This window comes from Limulus polyphemus, unplaced genomic scaffold (assembly GCF_000517525.1).
Source record: "Limulus polyphemus unplaced genomic scaffold, Limulus_polyphemus-2.1.2 Scaffold1581, whole genome shotgun sequence".
NCBI lineage: Eukaryota > Metazoa > Arthropoda > Merostomata > Xiphosura > Limulidae > Limulus > Limulus polyphemus.
In genome coordinates this window covers 199,299-218,750 of record NW_013667191.1, presented here as the reverse complement: position 1 = coordinate 218,750, position 19,452 = coordinate 199,299, and the positions used below count along the sequence as shown (strand labels likewise).

The 19,452-nt window shown below is 34.1% G+C and overlaps 1 protein-coding gene across 1 annotated transcript in view; it reads left to right on the top strand.

Moving 5' to 3' along the window:
- Positions 1–2,072: 2,072 nt before the first annotated feature.
- LOC106464184 (peroxidasin homolog) overlaps positions 2,073–19,452 on the top strand; it is a 25,964-nt gene continuing 8,584 nt past the window's right edge. The window contains exons 1-10 of the mRNA XM_013924310.1: positions 2,073–2,116; positions 4,631–4,843; positions 5,038–5,126; positions 6,500–6,602; positions 8,480–8,697; positions 11,011–11,184; positions 11,300–11,302; positions 15,131–15,298; positions 15,694–15,795; positions 18,888–19,010. Of these exons, the coding sequence (XP_013779764.1) occupies positions 2,073–2,116; positions 4,631–4,843; positions 5,038–5,126; positions 6,500–6,602; positions 8,480–8,697; positions 11,011–11,184; positions 11,300–11,302; positions 15,131–15,298; positions 15,694–15,795; positions 18,888–19,010 (1,237 nt within the window). The remainder of the gene's footprint in view (positions 2,117–4,630; positions 4,844–5,037; positions 5,127–6,499; positions 6,603–8,479; positions 8,698–11,010; positions 11,185–11,299; positions 11,303–15,130; positions 15,299–15,693; positions 15,796–18,887; positions 19,011–19,452) is intronic.

Below are 19,452 nucleotides of genomic sequence, written 5' to 3'. Positions count from 1 at the left end.
CCTCACTTCTGGACTTATAAATATCTCACATTTTTATAGCACCTGATATCTAGTGTGTTGCCACAGGAAATAGGAAGGCTGGTAAGGTTTGAATTCATGACTCACTGTTACCCTATCGAGTTATTTGCCCGAGGACATTTGATTATTCGAGAAAGCTTAGACCAGCCCCATTTCCTTTTACACACGTCAATAAATTACACACAGCTGTAGTCACCAAGACAGTAGAGAAGAGAATACACAACTCAGACTTCTAAGTTGTAGAACAAGTTCTCTTGTAACTGACTGTAAAAACCAGTACTCTTGTACTGAAACCTTAGAATATTGAGAACGTGGAATTTTTGTTCTTTTTCTGACAGAATCACTGGTCTTGAACAATGTATGCATACTTTCTAGAAATTAATCAGGTCAGAACAATTTTAATATCATATATGTGACTGAATATTTTAATAAGTTATAATTCTTATTGTCATTTTGAAAATAAGATAATCATATGAACTACGTCACTTGCTTTGAAGAGTAAAATTCACATATTTTCACTTAGCCAGCGCGTAGAAAAACTCAAGTAGATTACTGAGGTAGAAGTAATTTTCATAGAATGGCAAATGAAGTATTAGTAAGTTGCGCGCAAAAAGGTATTGAATCTAACCCAAAGTAAAGACAAAACAGCAAAAATTAGTTTGAAGAATAACATCTACTCGTATTGTCGACAAACCTTATTAATTCCAGTCAAAATCTCGCTATAAGCTTAGCAAGACAATTGCAGGATAACATCGAGTTTCCTCGTGTTTGTTTGTGTGCGTTTATGTGGTGTTATCACATTGTAGCTTTACACTCCTATAAGATGTTAGTTTAAAACTAACAGAGCTTTTATAACTAAGAAGCTAATATTTATTTAGTCAATAAATTATATTTCAAGCATTCAGCATTTAGCTAACATACATGTCAATAAAATATGGTAAACTTTACTTTGCTCTAATCACAGCTTTAATCATAAATTGAATATCACAGGGTTCATAAAAATAACTTGTACTATGCTGATTGTACTGTTTATTGCCATCCCCCTGGAGTGTGGATTATACACAACATGGGAGACAATGTGGAGCTTTTCACAGGTGAGTATCAACCAGGAGTTAATAGTCCCTAGGGTGTTATGAGAATGATCCCTCACTCATTAGGATTCTTATCTGACCAAAGTGCACTGCAGAAGCCTGTCCAATAGTTGTAAGAGAAAATAAAGCACATCTAATACTGTTGTTGTTGTTTGTTTTTTCATCTATTAGTTATTAGTAGTTTGCACCTACAGGGTTTCTTAGTAGCAAATGTATTCTTTTATGATTGTCGCTATTAATAAACTCTGTTGTCAGATGTTTTTGAATAGCCAATTAAATATATGACCCTTGATAACGACACTTCTACTAATGGCCACCTTCCCTTTCTCATGCCAACTTGATAGCCAAAGAGAACCTTAATCTTACCCATTATCATGTAGACTAACTATGATATGAGTAATGAATGTATCTTTGCATTTTCTTATGGCTGAATCAATGAATCGTCATATCCAATCATCATTCTATTTTGAATGTACAAATAAAGGGTGTGTTATACAAAAAAGTATAGGCAAGTGGGTTATAACAAAGAAACACCTTAATGTAGCATGGTTGCTTGTGTTCAAAATGCTTGATGGAAGGTTTATTTAATTTTTGCGAGGCCAAGCGCGCTTCAGTGTTTAGTGTTTTCGACTGTGGCTCACATCTAGTTGCCACAAAATAGCACACTTTACTTTGGAGCCATGGTCAGATACCACTATTCGATTAGAGTAGCCCAAGAGTTGGCGTTCAGTGCTGTTGACTAGTTACCTTCCATCTACTCTATCAGTTCAAAATTAGGGACAGGTAGTTTTGTGTGAATATCTGTAACAAATAAAAACACTTTTTTTTGCAATTGAGAGACAATAAGAGAGACAACAGATGCTGCATAAACTAAACTTATCTTGGTTGCAAGAATATATGACTGAGAAGCTGAAATGCAATGACAACCTGACTTGGGTGACTCTATGGGACAACTAGACATACATGGACCATCTAGGAATTGTCACACACTGTGACCAAGAGAAAAGGTAAGATGCATATCTATGATGAATTCCAAAGTTGGTCTAACAAAGCTCAGACACTGTGACCACTGGTTGAAATGGATGTAGAATATGTCGATGATATGTCTTTCTAAATTTGAAGCATTGTTCTGATGCTTTGACTACAAAACGTCACCACACTCATTGGGATGCACACACTTTCCGACTTCACATAGAGTAGGGGAGTTTCCTTCCTCGATCACTGGTGATATCTCAACCATAACGTAACAAAGATGCTGGCAGAAAGAACCAGCCTGAACTACTTTTTGACAATGCTGGCAAAGTTAATTAAGTTAACGATTCAGTGTTTAAAAACACAGAAACGAATGAACTCTACTAATTCCTCAAAGGTTTTGTGTAAGTTAAGGCCTAGAATATTTTAACTTAGAAACAGATAATGGAATGCTTAATACTGAGTCTGGATGGTATAGCATTTAATGGTCTTAAACGCTTGGAGGAGAAGTAGAGTAACTTGTCACTGTGATAGGGTTTTTACTGAGTAGCACCATAGATTTGTCCCTGTGAAGAACAGGGTAATCCTTAGAGCCAAGTTCAATGCTTGAAGAAGTGAGCCCTAAGAGAACTTGGCTGCTTATGTGAACAATCTAATACAACTACGTGAAAAGGCCTTTGCAAGCATGTTATTCACAGATCATGTCTTTATCAACATATTCATCAATGGGCTGTTGAGCAAACCTATTTCTCATTAGATGGGTTTCAGGGATATTTCTTTTCTGGGAAGCTTTATTCATGGAGACCACATCAAATTGCTCTTCCCCAAGATAAGTTGGCTGTTTATGTGAGCAATCTGATTCACTATTGTGACAAAAAAATAAGGTGATGTGCATATTTCTTTTCTAAGAAGCTTTACCCATGGGGACCAAATGACATTAGGCATGTTTGATTGTACAGACTGTGCCCACTGGTTGAAATGGATATGGAATATGTCAATCATATGTTTTCTAAAAGATGAAGTTTTGGCTACCTATGTGACTTTTTAGTCACTTATAAAAGTAAAACCTGTTGTAAGCCATCAGACTTACCGCTGAGCCACTGGGAGCTAATATAAAACTGATAAACGTGATATTATATTATAACGTATTAATTACTTATAAGTGTTAAGCAGAGCTTGACGTGGTCGAGAGGTTAGAGTGACGGACTTTAAATATGAGGTTTCGTAGCTCGCGCCCATTGCCGCAAAATCGTGAATCGTGCTTTGAGTTATCAGTTAGCTATCTGATAACGACATTTTCGTCCGTAAACACACATACTTAAATATATCTTACTTTTTCATAAACTACTAAAGTTAAATGAGCACTTCAGATGTTTTGAACGTGTAATTATTTTATAACTAACTTTATAACGTTATAAAATCCCATTTTAAACGTTAGGAAACTGATAATGATATTTTCGTCCTTTTTTTTTTTCTGTCCTTCAAACGTCAAGTTGAAACTCACACCATAATTAATAACATAAGTTTACAACGATTATTCTAACAGTGTAAATATTCTATTAAAACGTGATATTATATTAACATTTCGTAACACCATTCTTATTATATTACCTTTTAATAAAACAAATTAATGGCCTCAAAATACTTCATTTATAGATTGTGTACCACATTGGTCACTAAAAATAGCTTGTACATACCTGGTCAGGCTTTTGTAACATTAATTGGAAGTTAACAGATACGAATTGTTTTTGTTGTCTTTTCTGTATCAAACACTTTTCATTAAATTATTAATGTGTAAACGGAAAGCTCATTTTACAAGAACAAAAGTTCATATGTAAATATTTGCTCATGATATTTTTAAAGGAGATGCAATACCTACATTTTAACAAAGTATTTACCAGTATTATTATACCAGGCTTTTGTCTAAATCAACAGAAAATATAAAACCGTTTATTTCTAAATAAGCACCAAGCTGTGCTTACCACGGGTACTGAAATCCGTTATAAGCCTTCAGACATATGTACCCTTGTTTACTTAATTTCAAAGGCTAAGTTTGAAAATAAAACTAACACATTAAGATAATATAGCTTTATTCTCATATTATTATCATTAGTTTTTTAGGCTTAAGCCTACTGTGTTGGATTATTAAATTCCTGATACTTTATTTACTTGAAAAAAAGATGTTGAAGTTTGCTTCTCTTTTAATTTTGTAAATCCTACATCTTAGCCATTTTTAATAATTTTCGTTTCAAGATTGTTATATTTTCCCTTATGGATCTAATGACATTTCGTCTGTCGTTAAACCTTGTCTTGATTGTCAGCATAAACATTTAACGTAATAGTGGCTAATTTAAGCTTGCTTAACTCTTCTAGTCTAAATTGTTAGCACAGTTAGTTTCAAACACATTTTTACAAGTTTGTTTGTTTTTCTAAATATTCAAAATTACGAGTAAAATGTACTAAATGTGAAAATTATGTTTTATACAAAAATCTGACAAATTAGTACATCTATTATGAGCGAAGTTATTATTTTTGTTCTTATCTCATAGGTACGAATTGTATTTAACGTTACTGGTGGTATTTTCCTGGAACTCTGTCCTGTCCCAGCTAAACAGCGTATATAATGGCGTTTCAACATTTGACAGAGATTACGGTAGTAAGTCGAATGAGTGCGCCCTCATCTTCAAGCGAACTAGCGGCAATCTTCTTGGTAGGACGCCAGCGCGCACTTACGATGGATTTTTAAATTTCTTAAAACCTGGGTAAGAGTTTTACTTTGAAAATATTTATTAAAACATCATTGTATTCTGACTGGTAATACTGAGTTGAGTAGATGTTAATGAAAAACTTTGTGTAACAGTTACACATCATTGTGACATAAAACTATTCACGTATGAAATTACCTTTTTATATCTTATGAGTTGTTTTGCTTACCTGTAAATTTTTTTACTTCTAGACCGTTCCGTTCAACTGATCTTGTGGAAGACACTTGTATTCGCTATATCGATGTTAACCGTGCTCTTGCTGAAGCTAAGCGCCAGAGAGGTAGAATACCAGTGTGTAATCATTAATTACATTTCTGAAATGCTTTACTCAGGTTGATTCTTAATCTGAAAACGTAGTTTGATATGAAGTTCCATTGTCACAAATTGAATTTCGCAATGATAAAAAAACACATAGGGTAAAAAAAGTTTGGTAAATTAAATTTAAAAAACAGCGCTTTCGACATTTTGACCTGTACTCATCAAGGGTGAAGGAAAGACGACGTTTCTGTATGCAGGTGCTTTCACTGTAAACAGTAAAATGGGTATTAGTGTATTTAATGTTATGCATGAATCAGTAGGTTTTTTTTTTACTAAATTCGTGAGGGAGAATTTTTAAATTATATTGTAATGGTTTTTCTTAGGGGCATTGAAGCTATACTTTTCATTAGTAACTTAAAACTATAATTATTAAAATGAAAAATTCGAAATCGATCCAAAACTTACAAACAAGTCAAAAATCAGAAATTAGCTATATCAATACATCTATATTTGTTAAAATTTTGTTGTTTAAATTAGACCCATAAGCTATAAAACACCTGTAGTGTGACAACAATAAATGATTTAAATTTTTAATGTAACTTTAATATTTAATGTGACTTAAGTTATATACAAAACTAAACTACTCAATATTTAATGTAAATTAAGTTATATACAAAAACTAAATCACTCAGTATTTAATGTAACTCAAATTAGATGAAGCATACAAAAACACAATCACCCAATATTTAATGTAACTTAAGTTATATACAAAAACTAGATCACTCAATATTTAATTTAACTTAAGTTATATACAAAAACTAGATCACTCAATATTTAATTTAACTTAAGTTATATACAAAACGAAATCACATCACTTCATTATTTGGTTTACTCTACAAAGGTAAACAAACAGCATAAAGTTTATCTATGTTTAATGTTGATGAAAAATTAATATAATTTTCATCAAAACGTGTTTTTTTTCTCTAGGCTAGTTTCTCTGTATTTCTCTATTTGTTTTCTAGGTTAGCTTCACGTAGATCTTTATATTATTTCATGTAGGATGATATTTCCGTTTCTCCTTTCTAATTATATTTCACGTAGATCTATATTTCTCCACTTTCTTTCCAGACCAACTTAGGTTTACGTATATCTATATTTTCCCGCCTGCTATCTGGATTAGCTTCACGTAGATTTACATTTCTCCGCCTCCTCTAGATTAGTTCTATGTAAGTTTATATTTTTCCATCTCCTTCTAAGACTAGCTTTACAACCTACTATACTTATCAGCATCGTTTCTAGAAGAAGCTAAAGTAAATCTATATGCATGATAGAAAGACGCATTCATTATAATGAAAGAAAGTAACTGGTATTTAATGGTCCATGGTCTTCCCACAGGCTACACACAACCGTCGACAATCAACTCTTTGGAGCCACTTCCTCCACACATCGATAAAACAGCAGAGCTGGTGTTAACTACCACCCGGATATTAGCTAGGCAGTGAGTAGTGTAATGTAGATTTTGGTTCTTTCTAGCCCTGATATTAGCTACAAAGTGAGTAGTATAATTTGTTCGTTCTATCCCGGATATTAGCTAGGTGGTGAGTAGTCTCTAATCTAGATCTTTATTCGCTCTAACCCAGCTATTAATTAGGTAGTAGTATAATCTAGATATGTATATGTTCTAACCAGGATATTAGCTAGGCAGTAATTAGTATAATCTAGATTTTTCAACATTCTAACACGGATATTACCTAGGTAGTGAGTAGTCCCATCGAGATCTATGCTCGTTCTAGCCTGGCTATTAACTAAGCGATAGTATAGCCTAGATTTTTGTACCTTCTATCCCTGATATTAACAAGGCAGTGAGTAATTTACTACATATCTTTGAACGTTCTAACTAGCTATTAGCCAAGCAGTAGTATAATCTAACCTTTGTCCTTTCTATCCAAGATATTAGCCAAGTAGTGAGTAGTGTTGTATATTAGTTAGGTAATATTAGTTATTAGTTATTAGATATTAGTTAGGCAAAGAGTGTTGTAATTCAGAGTTTTCTTTGTTTTAACCCGAATATTAGCTAGACAGTAAGTAACCTTATCTAGGTCCTTGCACGTTATAACCCGGATATTATCTAGACAGTGAGTAGTATGATATGTGTGTTTTAATCAGGATATTGGCTAAGCAGTAAGTATTATAATTTATCTTTGTACGTTCTAAACAGGCTATTAGCCAGGCAGTAGCATAATCTAGATCTTTGTATTTTCTATCCTGGATATTATATAGGCAGGGATTAAGTCATCTAAATATTTTTATGTTCTAACTCGGACATTAGCTAGGCAGTGAGTAGTCTAATCTAAATATTTGTACATTCGTTCCTGTATATAAGCTAATAAGCGAGTATTGTTTCGTTGGTAAGAACTTTTTTCTACCTGAATATCTATTGAGACATTCCTATCTGGATGTAAGTGGAATACTTTTTGGATGATTGTAGCAAGAGATGGAATAATGTCACCTCAGTAATAAGTGAAGTATTGTATGACTCTTAGTACAAGTGTTTTAGATAAGTTTCGTTGTTGTACAAAATGTCTACTAAAGTATATTTACATCCGCCTTTTGTTTACATCTATTGAAATACAGTACACGCGCATGCGCATTTAGATAATAAGGTGCGTTTACATTTGCAGGGCAAACAAAAATTAAGTATTATTATTATAATAGATTGGTAACAAGTTTAATTTATGTGTATTTTTATTTTGACATTCTTACTGACAGTGAGTAGTGTATCTTTGATAAATTGCTCAGCTATTCTAACTAATTAAGCCTAAGGTGAGATACAAACACCTTTAAAGCGCCTTTATAAAAGAGTTTGTTTGTTTGTTTGTTAAGCACAAAGCTACACATTGGGCTATCTGTGCTCTTCCCACCACGGGTATCGAAATCCGATTTCTAGCGTTGTAAGTCCGCAGAAATACCGCTGTGCCACTGGAGGGGTAAAAAAAAGAGAAAGAGAGAGGGGTAATGTTTTTATTATACGACTACAGATCTCTTTAAAATAAAGGAGATCAGCTATAACTTAATGGAAATGCATTTTTCAAAGCTATAACATATCGGGATGGGGTGGGCGTAGATTAAAATTTATTCAGTTATTTAAACAACATGTTTCGTGAGAATTGTACATAAAATATGAGTGATTGAGTCATAAGCATAAATACACAGATAAATGGACAAAACTTTGGCCAAACATTATTTTCATTGTAATAGGTAACAAGAGAGAAATGTTTTTCACGATCTTATAAAAATAACAAGTTATTTTCATCAAATCTAGCGAAGAAAAATTAGTCTACGTAAATCATTAGTTTCATCATCATTATTATTTAGATTTCAGCTTTCTCCTGACGAGATTGTCAATGGTCTACCAATGATCGACACTTCACGCACAGACATCTGGGAAGTATGCCCTGCCCATGTGAAGCCCATGCCCTGCACCACTGAGAGGTATCGAACTTACACAGGAGTGTGTAACAATGTGCATCACACCAGCTGGGGATCGACTCACACCCCTTTTGTCAGGCAACTTCCACCAGTTTACAAAGATGGCAAGTTATCGAAACTAATTTCTTAGTTGTCATGATTTGTTAACTATGTAAAACTCCAAATTTCTACTTTAATTCTCTCTTGGAAATATTTATACTTATCTAGCGCCTTTTACTTAAAGAAGAAAATCCATAAGCAAGTTTCTTCCGTGTCACTTTCCCAACATGCAATGCACATAAGACCTTTTAAGACACACTCCAATGTTTGTACAAGAACATTTCAACTCATAGTGTTGAGAATTATGATGATAGAGGTTATCATATTTAAAAGTTTGTTGATGTTACAATTTCATCTATATTGAAAACTTGTACAAGTAAACATTTTTGCGTGAAAAATATTATCGTTTATCAAGTTGGGACATAAACTAAACAAAGAGAGAATAATAATGGGCTGTTATATTATTAATCACGGCTTCAAATTAACCAAACTTGAATTTTAACATTTTAAACCAATTCTTTGTCACAGACTTGGGTGAAAGAAAAAACAAACAACTGACACACCGAACCAATCACGCTACAAAGGTTATTGCATTTCATAATAGCAATATGCATAAGCTAATGCAGTGGCATTTCACTGCAGATGTAACTGTGGCCACCTTTTTAACATCTATATATCTGGTTCACGGCGACGTCCCATCGATTCCACAGTGTAAAGCTACCACGATTGTGTTTATGTTTGGACTTGTGTTACAGTCTTTTCTGAGGAAAGATGATGTACATATTTCAAGAAGCAATGTAAAGTCTAAAAATACAAAATTTCCAAAAAGTTAGTCTTCAAAATTCTTTTTTCAGTAAAAAATCTCGCAAAGGTGAGCGTTTACGACAGCAATGAGCTTAAAAACTACACCCAAACTAATCTTCAACAGTACTGTAATGTGGAGGTTATGGCTACGAAAAAACTCTCTGACCCACCCCCAATGAAAATCTTTGCATTGTAGCTGGACATGCATCTTGGTACCATAATATGATAATAAGCAAGGATTTTAAGCCAAGGAAGACATCTTGGTACCATAATATGATAATAAGCAAGGATTTTAAGCCAAGGAAGACATCTTGGTACCATAATATGATAATAAGCAAGGATTTTAAGCCAAGGAAGACTTATAAGCGAAAAGTGCACAGTAAAATAATTATACGAAGGAATTGGAGTTGCACTAACCTTATTCGATCTCATACCTGTGAATTCCCCCGATGCAACAAGAATGGGCTTTCTGATTTTGACCTGCTTATGCATAATACTGAAAGCTGACGTCCACATAAAATGGAGTATCTGTGAAAATTTAGTCAAAAGGTGTGGTCTAAGATCTATTAGTCCTTGTTCGGCAATTATTATAGTGTACGTCTCTAATCAATTGAGACTAGTGTCAGCAAGGAATTGTTTAAATTATATAAATTGACTAAGATATCGTTGTTCATTCGTGTGGATAATAAAAAGATAAATTACACACGTATCTATGTAAGCTATATATATAAATTAAATATTAGATAACCCGTTTAAAACGTGTATATACAACTGACGTATTCATAAAATCAAAATATTTTTACAAAATGTTACGCATGAGTATCTTGCTCACATAACTGTTTGTTGATATTTATTCTTTGAATATAGTTTAATAGTATTCTTTTAGGTAGCTGTTAGTTCCCTAAATAAATTTATATATATTAATGATTAAATATATAATATTCTTTAAATTACACATTCATGAAAATACGTAAGTAAAACTTGTTATATAAGTAGCAGTAGCATAAAATGGTTATTTTGAACAAATAGTTTAAAAAGCAGTTACATATTATTCGGCAAATTGACAGAATTATTATATACACTATCGATTGTTTCAATAAAAATGTCATTATAAGCAGTAGATAATAAAACTTTTTTACGCTTGATTTTAACAATAGTTTCTGGGTACTGTAGTAGACTCTGAACATGAAAATAGAGCTTTGGACTTAGCATATGGTCTAGTTGAGAAATTATGGTCGCATGTACAACACCTGGCCAATTAATAATCAAGGTCAATGTTACCAGAACCCATTAAGTCGATAATCAGACCTCCACCCCAATGGAACACAGCCCATCTGGTAGCTTGGTGAATACTGTATAGCCTCTTCTATAATTCTTTAAAACGGCCGCTGAGATATTATAAATTTCTTGAATAGAAAATGTATTGTTAATTATATGGTAAACCTGTAGACGAGAAGACCGTTACACTTTTGATGTTCTAAACGAATATTTTTACAGAACAAACACTATACTAATGTATAGAAAGCTAGCCAACTTCATAAGCTTAGCTAATGTTGTTATATTCTTGTTCCTAGGTATTTCTGAGCCGCGTGTTTCAGTGGTGGATGGAAGCCCTCTTCCTCCTGCTAGGATGGTGAGTGCTTATATCCATCGGGACTATGATTATCCATCCAGTGACCTCTCCGTCTTACTCATGTCATGGGGTCAGTTTATTGACCATGATATGACTCTTGCGGCACCACCTAGAGGTAAGTTCGATAGCTTCAGAAGTTGTCACAATTTTTTATTTTATTTAAGTTCATGGCTATCTCATTATCAGGAAAGATAATAAAGAACAGAAAGTTATGAATTCCTTTATCATAGTAGGTAAACGATGCTTAGCAAATATCAAGGAAAATGTTATAAATACCCCGTCTGCAGTTATTGGTTTACCTGGAGAAAGTTACCACACATTACTGTGTGAAAATGGTAAAGCAGTGACCAGGGTGGGAGTGGGTGTGAAAATGGTAAAGCAGTGACCAGGGTGGGAGTGGAAGTATTTGTAAAGCAGTGACCAGGGTGGAAGTGGAAGTATTTGTAAAGCAGTGACCAGGGTGGGAGTGGACGTATTTGTAAAGCAGTAACCAGGGTGGGAGTGGATGTATTTGTAAAGCAGTGACCAGGGTGGGAGTGGACGTATTTGTAAAGCAGTGACCAGGGTGGGAGTGGACGTATTTGTAAAGCAGTGACCAGGGTGGGAGTGGACGTATTTGTAAAGCAGTGACCAGGGTGGGAGTGGACGTATTTGTAAAGCAGTGACCAGGGTGGGAGTGGACGTATTTGCAGCATCAACTGGCCTCTTGTCAAATATCACATTGGAGTTTCTCCATCAAATTATACTTAGTGGATTATCATTATTATTATGTTCTATACTTATCGGTTCACGAAGTTACCGAGCGAGTGTGCCTATTGGTTAACAAATTCGGACTGATGATCTGAGCATTCATGTTTCCCAACTCATTGACGGAAAAAACGAAAACAGCACGTAATCATGAGTGCGCTTTAAGAATGTCGATCCAGCCCCACTATCCAATCAGACCCAATAGTAGCCCAACTGTTTACTGTGGATGCTACTGCCAAGCTGCCTTCCTTCTAGATTATCCCCGTCGGGATAGTGGTGAGTCTACAACGCTAAAATCGGGGGTTCATTTCTTCTCGGTGGACCCAGCAGATAGCCCGATGTAACATATTACTCTAGTTTATCAGTTCAGAATATGAACGATTATGTGCAGATAGCACTTGTGTAGCTTTGCATTCCAAAATAATAATAATCTTAATATGGAAACATCAGTTACAAATTCTGTTTCATGGATAATACTATATTAGGCATGGAATGGTAGCTTTCGATTTAATAGTGTTTATTTTTTTAACCAGCGTCCATCTCTTATTTCTGGTAAGTAAGTTGTAAATAAAGTATGCATGATAAAAATACTAAATTATTTAGAACTTGTAATTTTATTGTACTTGGATATTTTGTTTGAAACCGAAAAGTTCCGGTAGTGCATTTCAAACTTTTGTCTTTTTTGTCTTTTGTGGCACGATATTGGAATATATCACCAGCTAATGAAGACTGAGAGACATGTTCAGTTTTATGCATAACCGTTTCTCTCATATCCTTCAATCTGATCATGTTCTCATGTATAAACAAATATGCACACCTTGACCTACTTCTTTCCCGTCCAATAGAATGGGTGACATATCCTGTTATTTCCAGTAAAACGACCACTTTCTCATAAGGCCTTCCAGCCTTCTATGCGCTCTAGTTTATTTAGCAGGTTATCTTGCACTTGGCGCCTAACCAAAGTACTGACCACGCAAGGCTGTTATAGATATCTAGTTTACTGATTCAATTAAGATTAGTTTTACCTACTCAAGTATTTTTCAGATTTTCTGAATTTAGTCCCCAGATGTTTCTTGTATAATTTCTACATATTCCCTGCTATTTAATTAAAGTATCAAAAATAAGTCCAATCTTGATGTATATTTGTATATGTATGTTTTTCGAAGTTCGTAACGTGGGTAGACAATTGATAAGCAATAAAAGAGTAAATTCATGTTTCTATTTATTTTTCTACAATCTTTAAGCTATTTTTTATAAGTTTCAATGATCTTACAATAATATAAGTTCGCACACTAAAAGCAAATCACTTTAAAATTTAGTATACTCTGCATTGTGTCCGCCAGTGGCTCAGCTGTAAGTTTGAGGGCTTATAAAGCTAAAACCCGGGTTTCGATGCTCGTAGTGAGAGGGGCACAGATAAGGTTGTGTAGCTTTGCGTTTAACTACAAACAAGTTTTACATTGTTTGGAATGTATATTTTATAACAGTTTATTGTTTCTGTGATGAGAGGTAACAGTAAACAGAAACGTACTGATCTTTAGTAAAACCCTTTTTCCTTTCCTCCAAAATTTTACTTTTTTTTCTAGATAAATAAAAAACACATCTTTCTTTAAAGTAGGAACAGTCAGTGCTTCTAGTACTTTCAGAATAATTTTGTTCTTCTGACTGATAAATTCGTATACCAAAAGTTGAACGTTATTGTAGACAGCTCAGTGAGGCTGACAGAAAAGTAACTGTTACAAATAGTTATTAAACTTCACTGTGCTATCGAAAGTAACAAGAAAAATATAACTGAATCAGAACCTAAATTCCTACTAATCCACCATTCTGTCAAGCGTTCAGTGATATTAACAGTTGAAATATTATTTCTTACAAATACATATGAATTCCTTTAGTGTGATACCATTAGTTGTTTCCTTTTCACAATCTTAGCGGAAAGCTACGCATAGTCATTTTGAACTGATAGACTGGAGGAATGACAGCTGACCAACAGTATCCTCTGGAAACTCTTGGGTTACTGTTGTCTGACTCTGACCGAATAGTCAGATTTGACAGTCACTCCTATATACCAACGACCACAAAGTGCGGAGCGCGTTTTTGTAGAAATGTGCCGCGAACCATGAGTTCCCGGATTCATAGTCCAGACATACTAACCATCTCGTCCGGCCCGACATCACTAGTCTGCTTTCCCTTCATTGCTATAACACTGGACTTCAGATATGAAGCCAATAATAATGTCGTTTTAAAATCTCCTGAAACTTTTAGGCTCAACAAATAAAAGTACTCCTACACAAGACAATACATATGAACATATAAGTTAGAAAATGTAACAATCTGTTTTATATAAGATTTCTCTTTTCAAATGTAATGTAACAGCGGAACAATACAAGAAATGAAACAAACGATGACGTAAAAGATGTCCAACATGTATCGATATTGTTTTTCTTTCTCTCAAATCCCTTTTATTAAAGCAACATTGACGTAATTCTGAAAGTACCAAACACGCTAAATCAAGTTACCTGAAAGTTGTATTAAATCATTCTGATCATTAAGACGATAGAATGTGAACACATTTATATTGTTTAAGTATTGATAAAAGTAACTTGTAATCGACATGACAGGTAACTTTCAAGGCGACACTTTACATTTAGTAATAGTTTCAAGAACCTAGAAATAATATTGTTACGACAGCGGAAGTCACGTGACGCTAGTAACACGTCATGAGGTTCTAGAAAGATCGGGGAACATCACGAATAATCCAGTATTTGCTAAGCGCCCTCTATTCTTACATATAAGTGCGCCAGACAGATAATCGACATAGAATTGCAGACAGACAGAGACGGACAATTGAGTCAAGCCTGGTAGTTCGTTGTAAATCATAGCGTGTGTTTAAGTTAAGCTGACTGTGGAAATTAAGTGTATTGTAAAGTTGTACTGAAAAAGAATAAACTACTTTTATTTAATGAAGGACATGTATTGCTGAAGTTTTTCGGAAAGAATTTCTACGGAAAATTAACAAACGAACACAGAGACGTAACAATATTTTATTTTAGCCAGAGACTAGTAAGCTATTGTAATAAATAATAATGTGTAAATATACACATATCTAAGCATTGAAAAGATAAACTGAAGAGGGTAAATTATCCACTAAATATTTTTTCAATCCTCTATTTGTTACATTTTAAACTGGAATTTAAACGTAATTCAAGTTTTCCTGCATAACATACCACGCTGCTTTACACCCACTAAAATATAATAATGTATGATCCAAATATTAGGGGGAAAAGAACATAAATATTGGCTCTCTCTTTCAGATGAGAACGATCTAGACTTTGTTTGTTGTGGGATTCCTAAAGAACAGCAGCACCCTAACTGTATGACCATTGACATTCCTCCTGCTGATCCATTTTATACCCACTATGGACAAACGTGCATGGAATTCAAACGTGTGCTCGCTGGACACAGACCTGGCTGTACTCTTGGTAGGTGGCGTTTTATACATTTGTCAGTGTTGTAAATTTGTAAATATTTATTTTAACTGTTCAGAGACTACTGAAAAACACTTGAAAATAAACAAAGTAATAATAAAATGTTGGCGATAATAATCATCGACCAATTTTTCTTTCTTATATTAAACATAATAATAGTTTATATAATAACTTAGAAAACTTCAATCTTAAAGTACTAAATAACTATCAACTCGTAAGTTAAATGTGTTCAATCGTTTCGACCCATTAGACACAGAAAAAACAAAACGAATACTTCGCGTTAGTTATTTTGGTTATGGTTATGTAATTTTTATTCTCAAATATTTTACATATTTCAGTCAGAAATTTTGTCTTAGTATCAACTGTATCCTTTGTTTTATTCTTTTCAGGCCCAAGAGTGCATATTAATCTTCTTACCCAAGCACTAGATGCCAACTTTCTGTATGGTTCAACAGAAAAATTGGCTAAAGAACTGAGGCTTGGTAGAGGAGGTAAGTCTTAGAAAGAAACCCTGGTCAGTTTCAAAGTAAAAGAGTAAACAGAGAATTCCAACCTAAAAGACTTAAACAGACAAATAATTTGACAGACAAAAATTTAAATAAGGTATTATTGAACATTTTAAAACTTTTTTGGCGGTAAATGGCATATTTATAGAAACGAAACAAACAAGAAACTGGAATAAGGATTACACAACGATTTTCATGACGTTTTAATTCAGTAATTTATAAGAAAATATAAATTATACATGATATTAATGAATATATAGAACACACAAATGCATGATGATTTATACTTTAAGTAAAATATGTAGATATTTAAGTTTGGGATTCGATTATTGGACTTTAGTGGCTAATGTGACTACTGAGTGCAGTCATCGTGTTGGTGAGTTTCTCGTTTAAATTATTCTTGTTACTTTTAGTTTCCCCAGTTTGCTTCTTCTGGACTGTTAACCGTTCAAGGTTTTTATCTCCATTTGTATTGCATGCATTTTAGTTTGCCTGTGTGATGGTTCACCAAGGTGTGGCTGGGCAAGGAGGGTTGTCTCCTACTAGATACCATGTTAAACCCTATTCCAGACCCGGCAATGACTCCTGAAAATCAGCTAGACCCATCTACCCATCCGTATTCATTATAATCCCCAGAACACTTTTCCTGAACATTTGATTCTCACTGTCTACTTTGCTTTCAGAATCTTCATGATTGCTACTATATACGTTCACTCTAGTTTATCCCTACATCATGGTTTCTTCTACTACTTGGATAGAAAAGTTTGAATTTTTATTATATTGGCTGACATCAGCTATCATAGTTGAACTTCCTCAGGAGTTACCTAATTCTAATATTACTGAATCTATGTTGCTTCTCCCTTCTACAAGCTGTCAGAAATGAAATTCTTCACCAGATATTGTTGCAGCTTTCGCGAATCTAGTATATTTTCTCTTTCTGAGCATCTGTGATCCAGTGAGTAGTGACCACCTCCCCATAAAGGTTCAACTACCAACTAAGGTCGACTTATGGCCATTCCTACACAAATAGGATACTTATTAACTACCATAATGACGATTGGACTTCTTATAGGTTTTATTTTTAAAGAGATATCACCAATGTTGATACGCATCTTTTCTCTATTGATTAATATTAATTCATAAGGAAACATTCTTTCAAATGTTCTCACTTCTGCCAGTTCCTTACATGTCCACTCTTAATACTAATACACCAAATAGACTTAGCTTTACTTCGTCTGGTAACTGACATCTTACGTCTATCCTTGTCATTACTTCGGGGCTATCGTCGCTGTCACGACCCATGTATTTTATTACATCACAGGAGCCTCCAACTAACTGCTTTTAATTTTGTTTGAGCATTGAAGAGGGGGGAGTGATAGCACCAGATTTGCAAACATTTTCAACATTATATAAATCCTTCAGAATTCTGGAATAAATTTAAATTCCTGATTGAACAAAAATGCTCCCCAGATATTCATCATCGTTTATAGCACTGTGCCTACTTCCTCCCTTAAGGTTAATGTTTTTGCCTTATCCCATGAAACTAACTTTACAGCACCGGAACAGCATTATTTCGACTTCGGAGATACAATACATGTTCTGGAGTTGATTAGTCAATCTCTTCCTGAACATACTCTCAGTGCAGCACATGTTCTAGGTGATACTTATATGAATGCACCTCTCACAATACAGGATCTCTAGCTGGCTCTGAGAGGTAAGTGCAAAACTGCTCCTGGCCCAGATGGGATCACATACTGTCATCATCTGCATGCTCTAGTTAAGTTCCTTTTTTTGCTTGCATCATTTTATATCTTTCTTCTTTGTTCTTGATTTTACCTTGATCTCTTGAAGAATTCTATTACTTTACTTTTCCAAAATCATAATAAGCCTCTAACTAACGTTAGTTCATATTGTTCCATCAGTCTTACCAGTGTTCTCTGTAAAAACGTTCGAACTCATTTTCGTTCATTGTCTCACAGGTTTATTATTGATCACCAACTTTTCCCACCTACCTAGGTCAGACTAGATTTTGTCTAGAGATATCGACACTGGACCAGCTTCTTAAATTATTGGACTATCTCTCCCCAGTCATCTTAACACTAATACGTCTTCTTGTATGCTACTTCTTGGTTTTCAGAGAGCTTTCAACTCTGTCTAACACAGCAGTTTAATCTACAAACTCTGATCTTTCAAAGTAAATCTTGTCCACATTAACAACTCATTTCTATGCGAACAATGTGCAACTATTTCTCTCGATCTTTCTACTGGAGTGCCTCATAGCTCCGTTCTATCGCCTTTACTATATATTTCTTATGTTGATGATATGCCTAAGTTGATGTATCCGTTGTATTATGCTGATGATACTGCTAGTATGACTCGTGAAATATTATGTTTATTCTTAATAAAGATCTTCAGGCTGCGGAATCTTGTCGCTGGAATCTTACAAACAATTCCATTAAAACAGGAGTAATACTTTTTGTCCTAAAAAGAGAAAGTTTCGCCCTTGTCGCAAGTCTTTGTTATTTCTTGCCATCATCAGCATTGTTCTTATCCAGCTTATGACACTCTTGAGTATCTAGGAGTCATATTTGATAAACTTTTCACTTGAAAGCCCAGATGACAATTCTCAATCACAAATTTACTCAACGTTACCCTTATGATGCCTAACAGGATCTTCCTTGGGCTCAATTCCACCCCTTTGTTTATACACATATAAGTATTATATATGATCATACTGTCTGTACAGTTTCCTACAGTTGGATACCTCTCCTGGCCGAAAGTAGGCACAACCCTCTGTTGGTTCGCCAATTTCCATATTGAGGCTGAAATGAAATAACATTTAAAAATAATCAAGTTAGCTAAAGTGTAGTGTCGCATGTGAAAGGTAGCTATACTAAATTTTACCATAGATATTGTTGTTGTTTTTTATGAAAACCAGATAAGACTATATGATCTCAACAAAATTTATTTCGTTAAAAGTGTCTCACTTCCATACGGAATGGAGTAATACTATCTAAATGTTTGACAGAAAACACTTTTGTATCGTGTTTTTGAAGACGAAAATCCTTTTATTTCAGGGCTTATGCGTGTATGGGACTATTTTAGCGATTACGGACTAAAGCCACTTTTGCCTCCTTTGTCTTCTACCCCGGAGAAAGATTGTACCGCTCGGCCAAAACATTTGTTTTGTTTCAATGGCGGTAATGTATAATAAGAAATACCATTTGAATAATATTATGAACACTTAGCAGAAAATGAATTTATTTAACTTTCAGAAATTGAGTTTTAATTTGCTCTTTTTGAGCATCAAGTTTAATCTCAGAAAGCAAAAACACATAAGTTCGTTTATACGTTTCCTACACTGAATTAAACTAGGTTTACGTTATTAATGAACAGAATCGTAGGTGTAAAAGTCTATCGATAAAAATATCAACAATTACAATAATAGTCTATCGATAAAAATATCAACAATTACAATAATAGTCTATCGATAAAAATATCAACAATTACAATAATAGTCTATCGATAAAAATATCAACAATTACAATATAGTCTAGTCGATAAAAATTCAACATTTACAATAATAGTCTATCGATAAAAATTCAAAATTACAAGTTAATAGTCTATCGATAAAAGTATCAA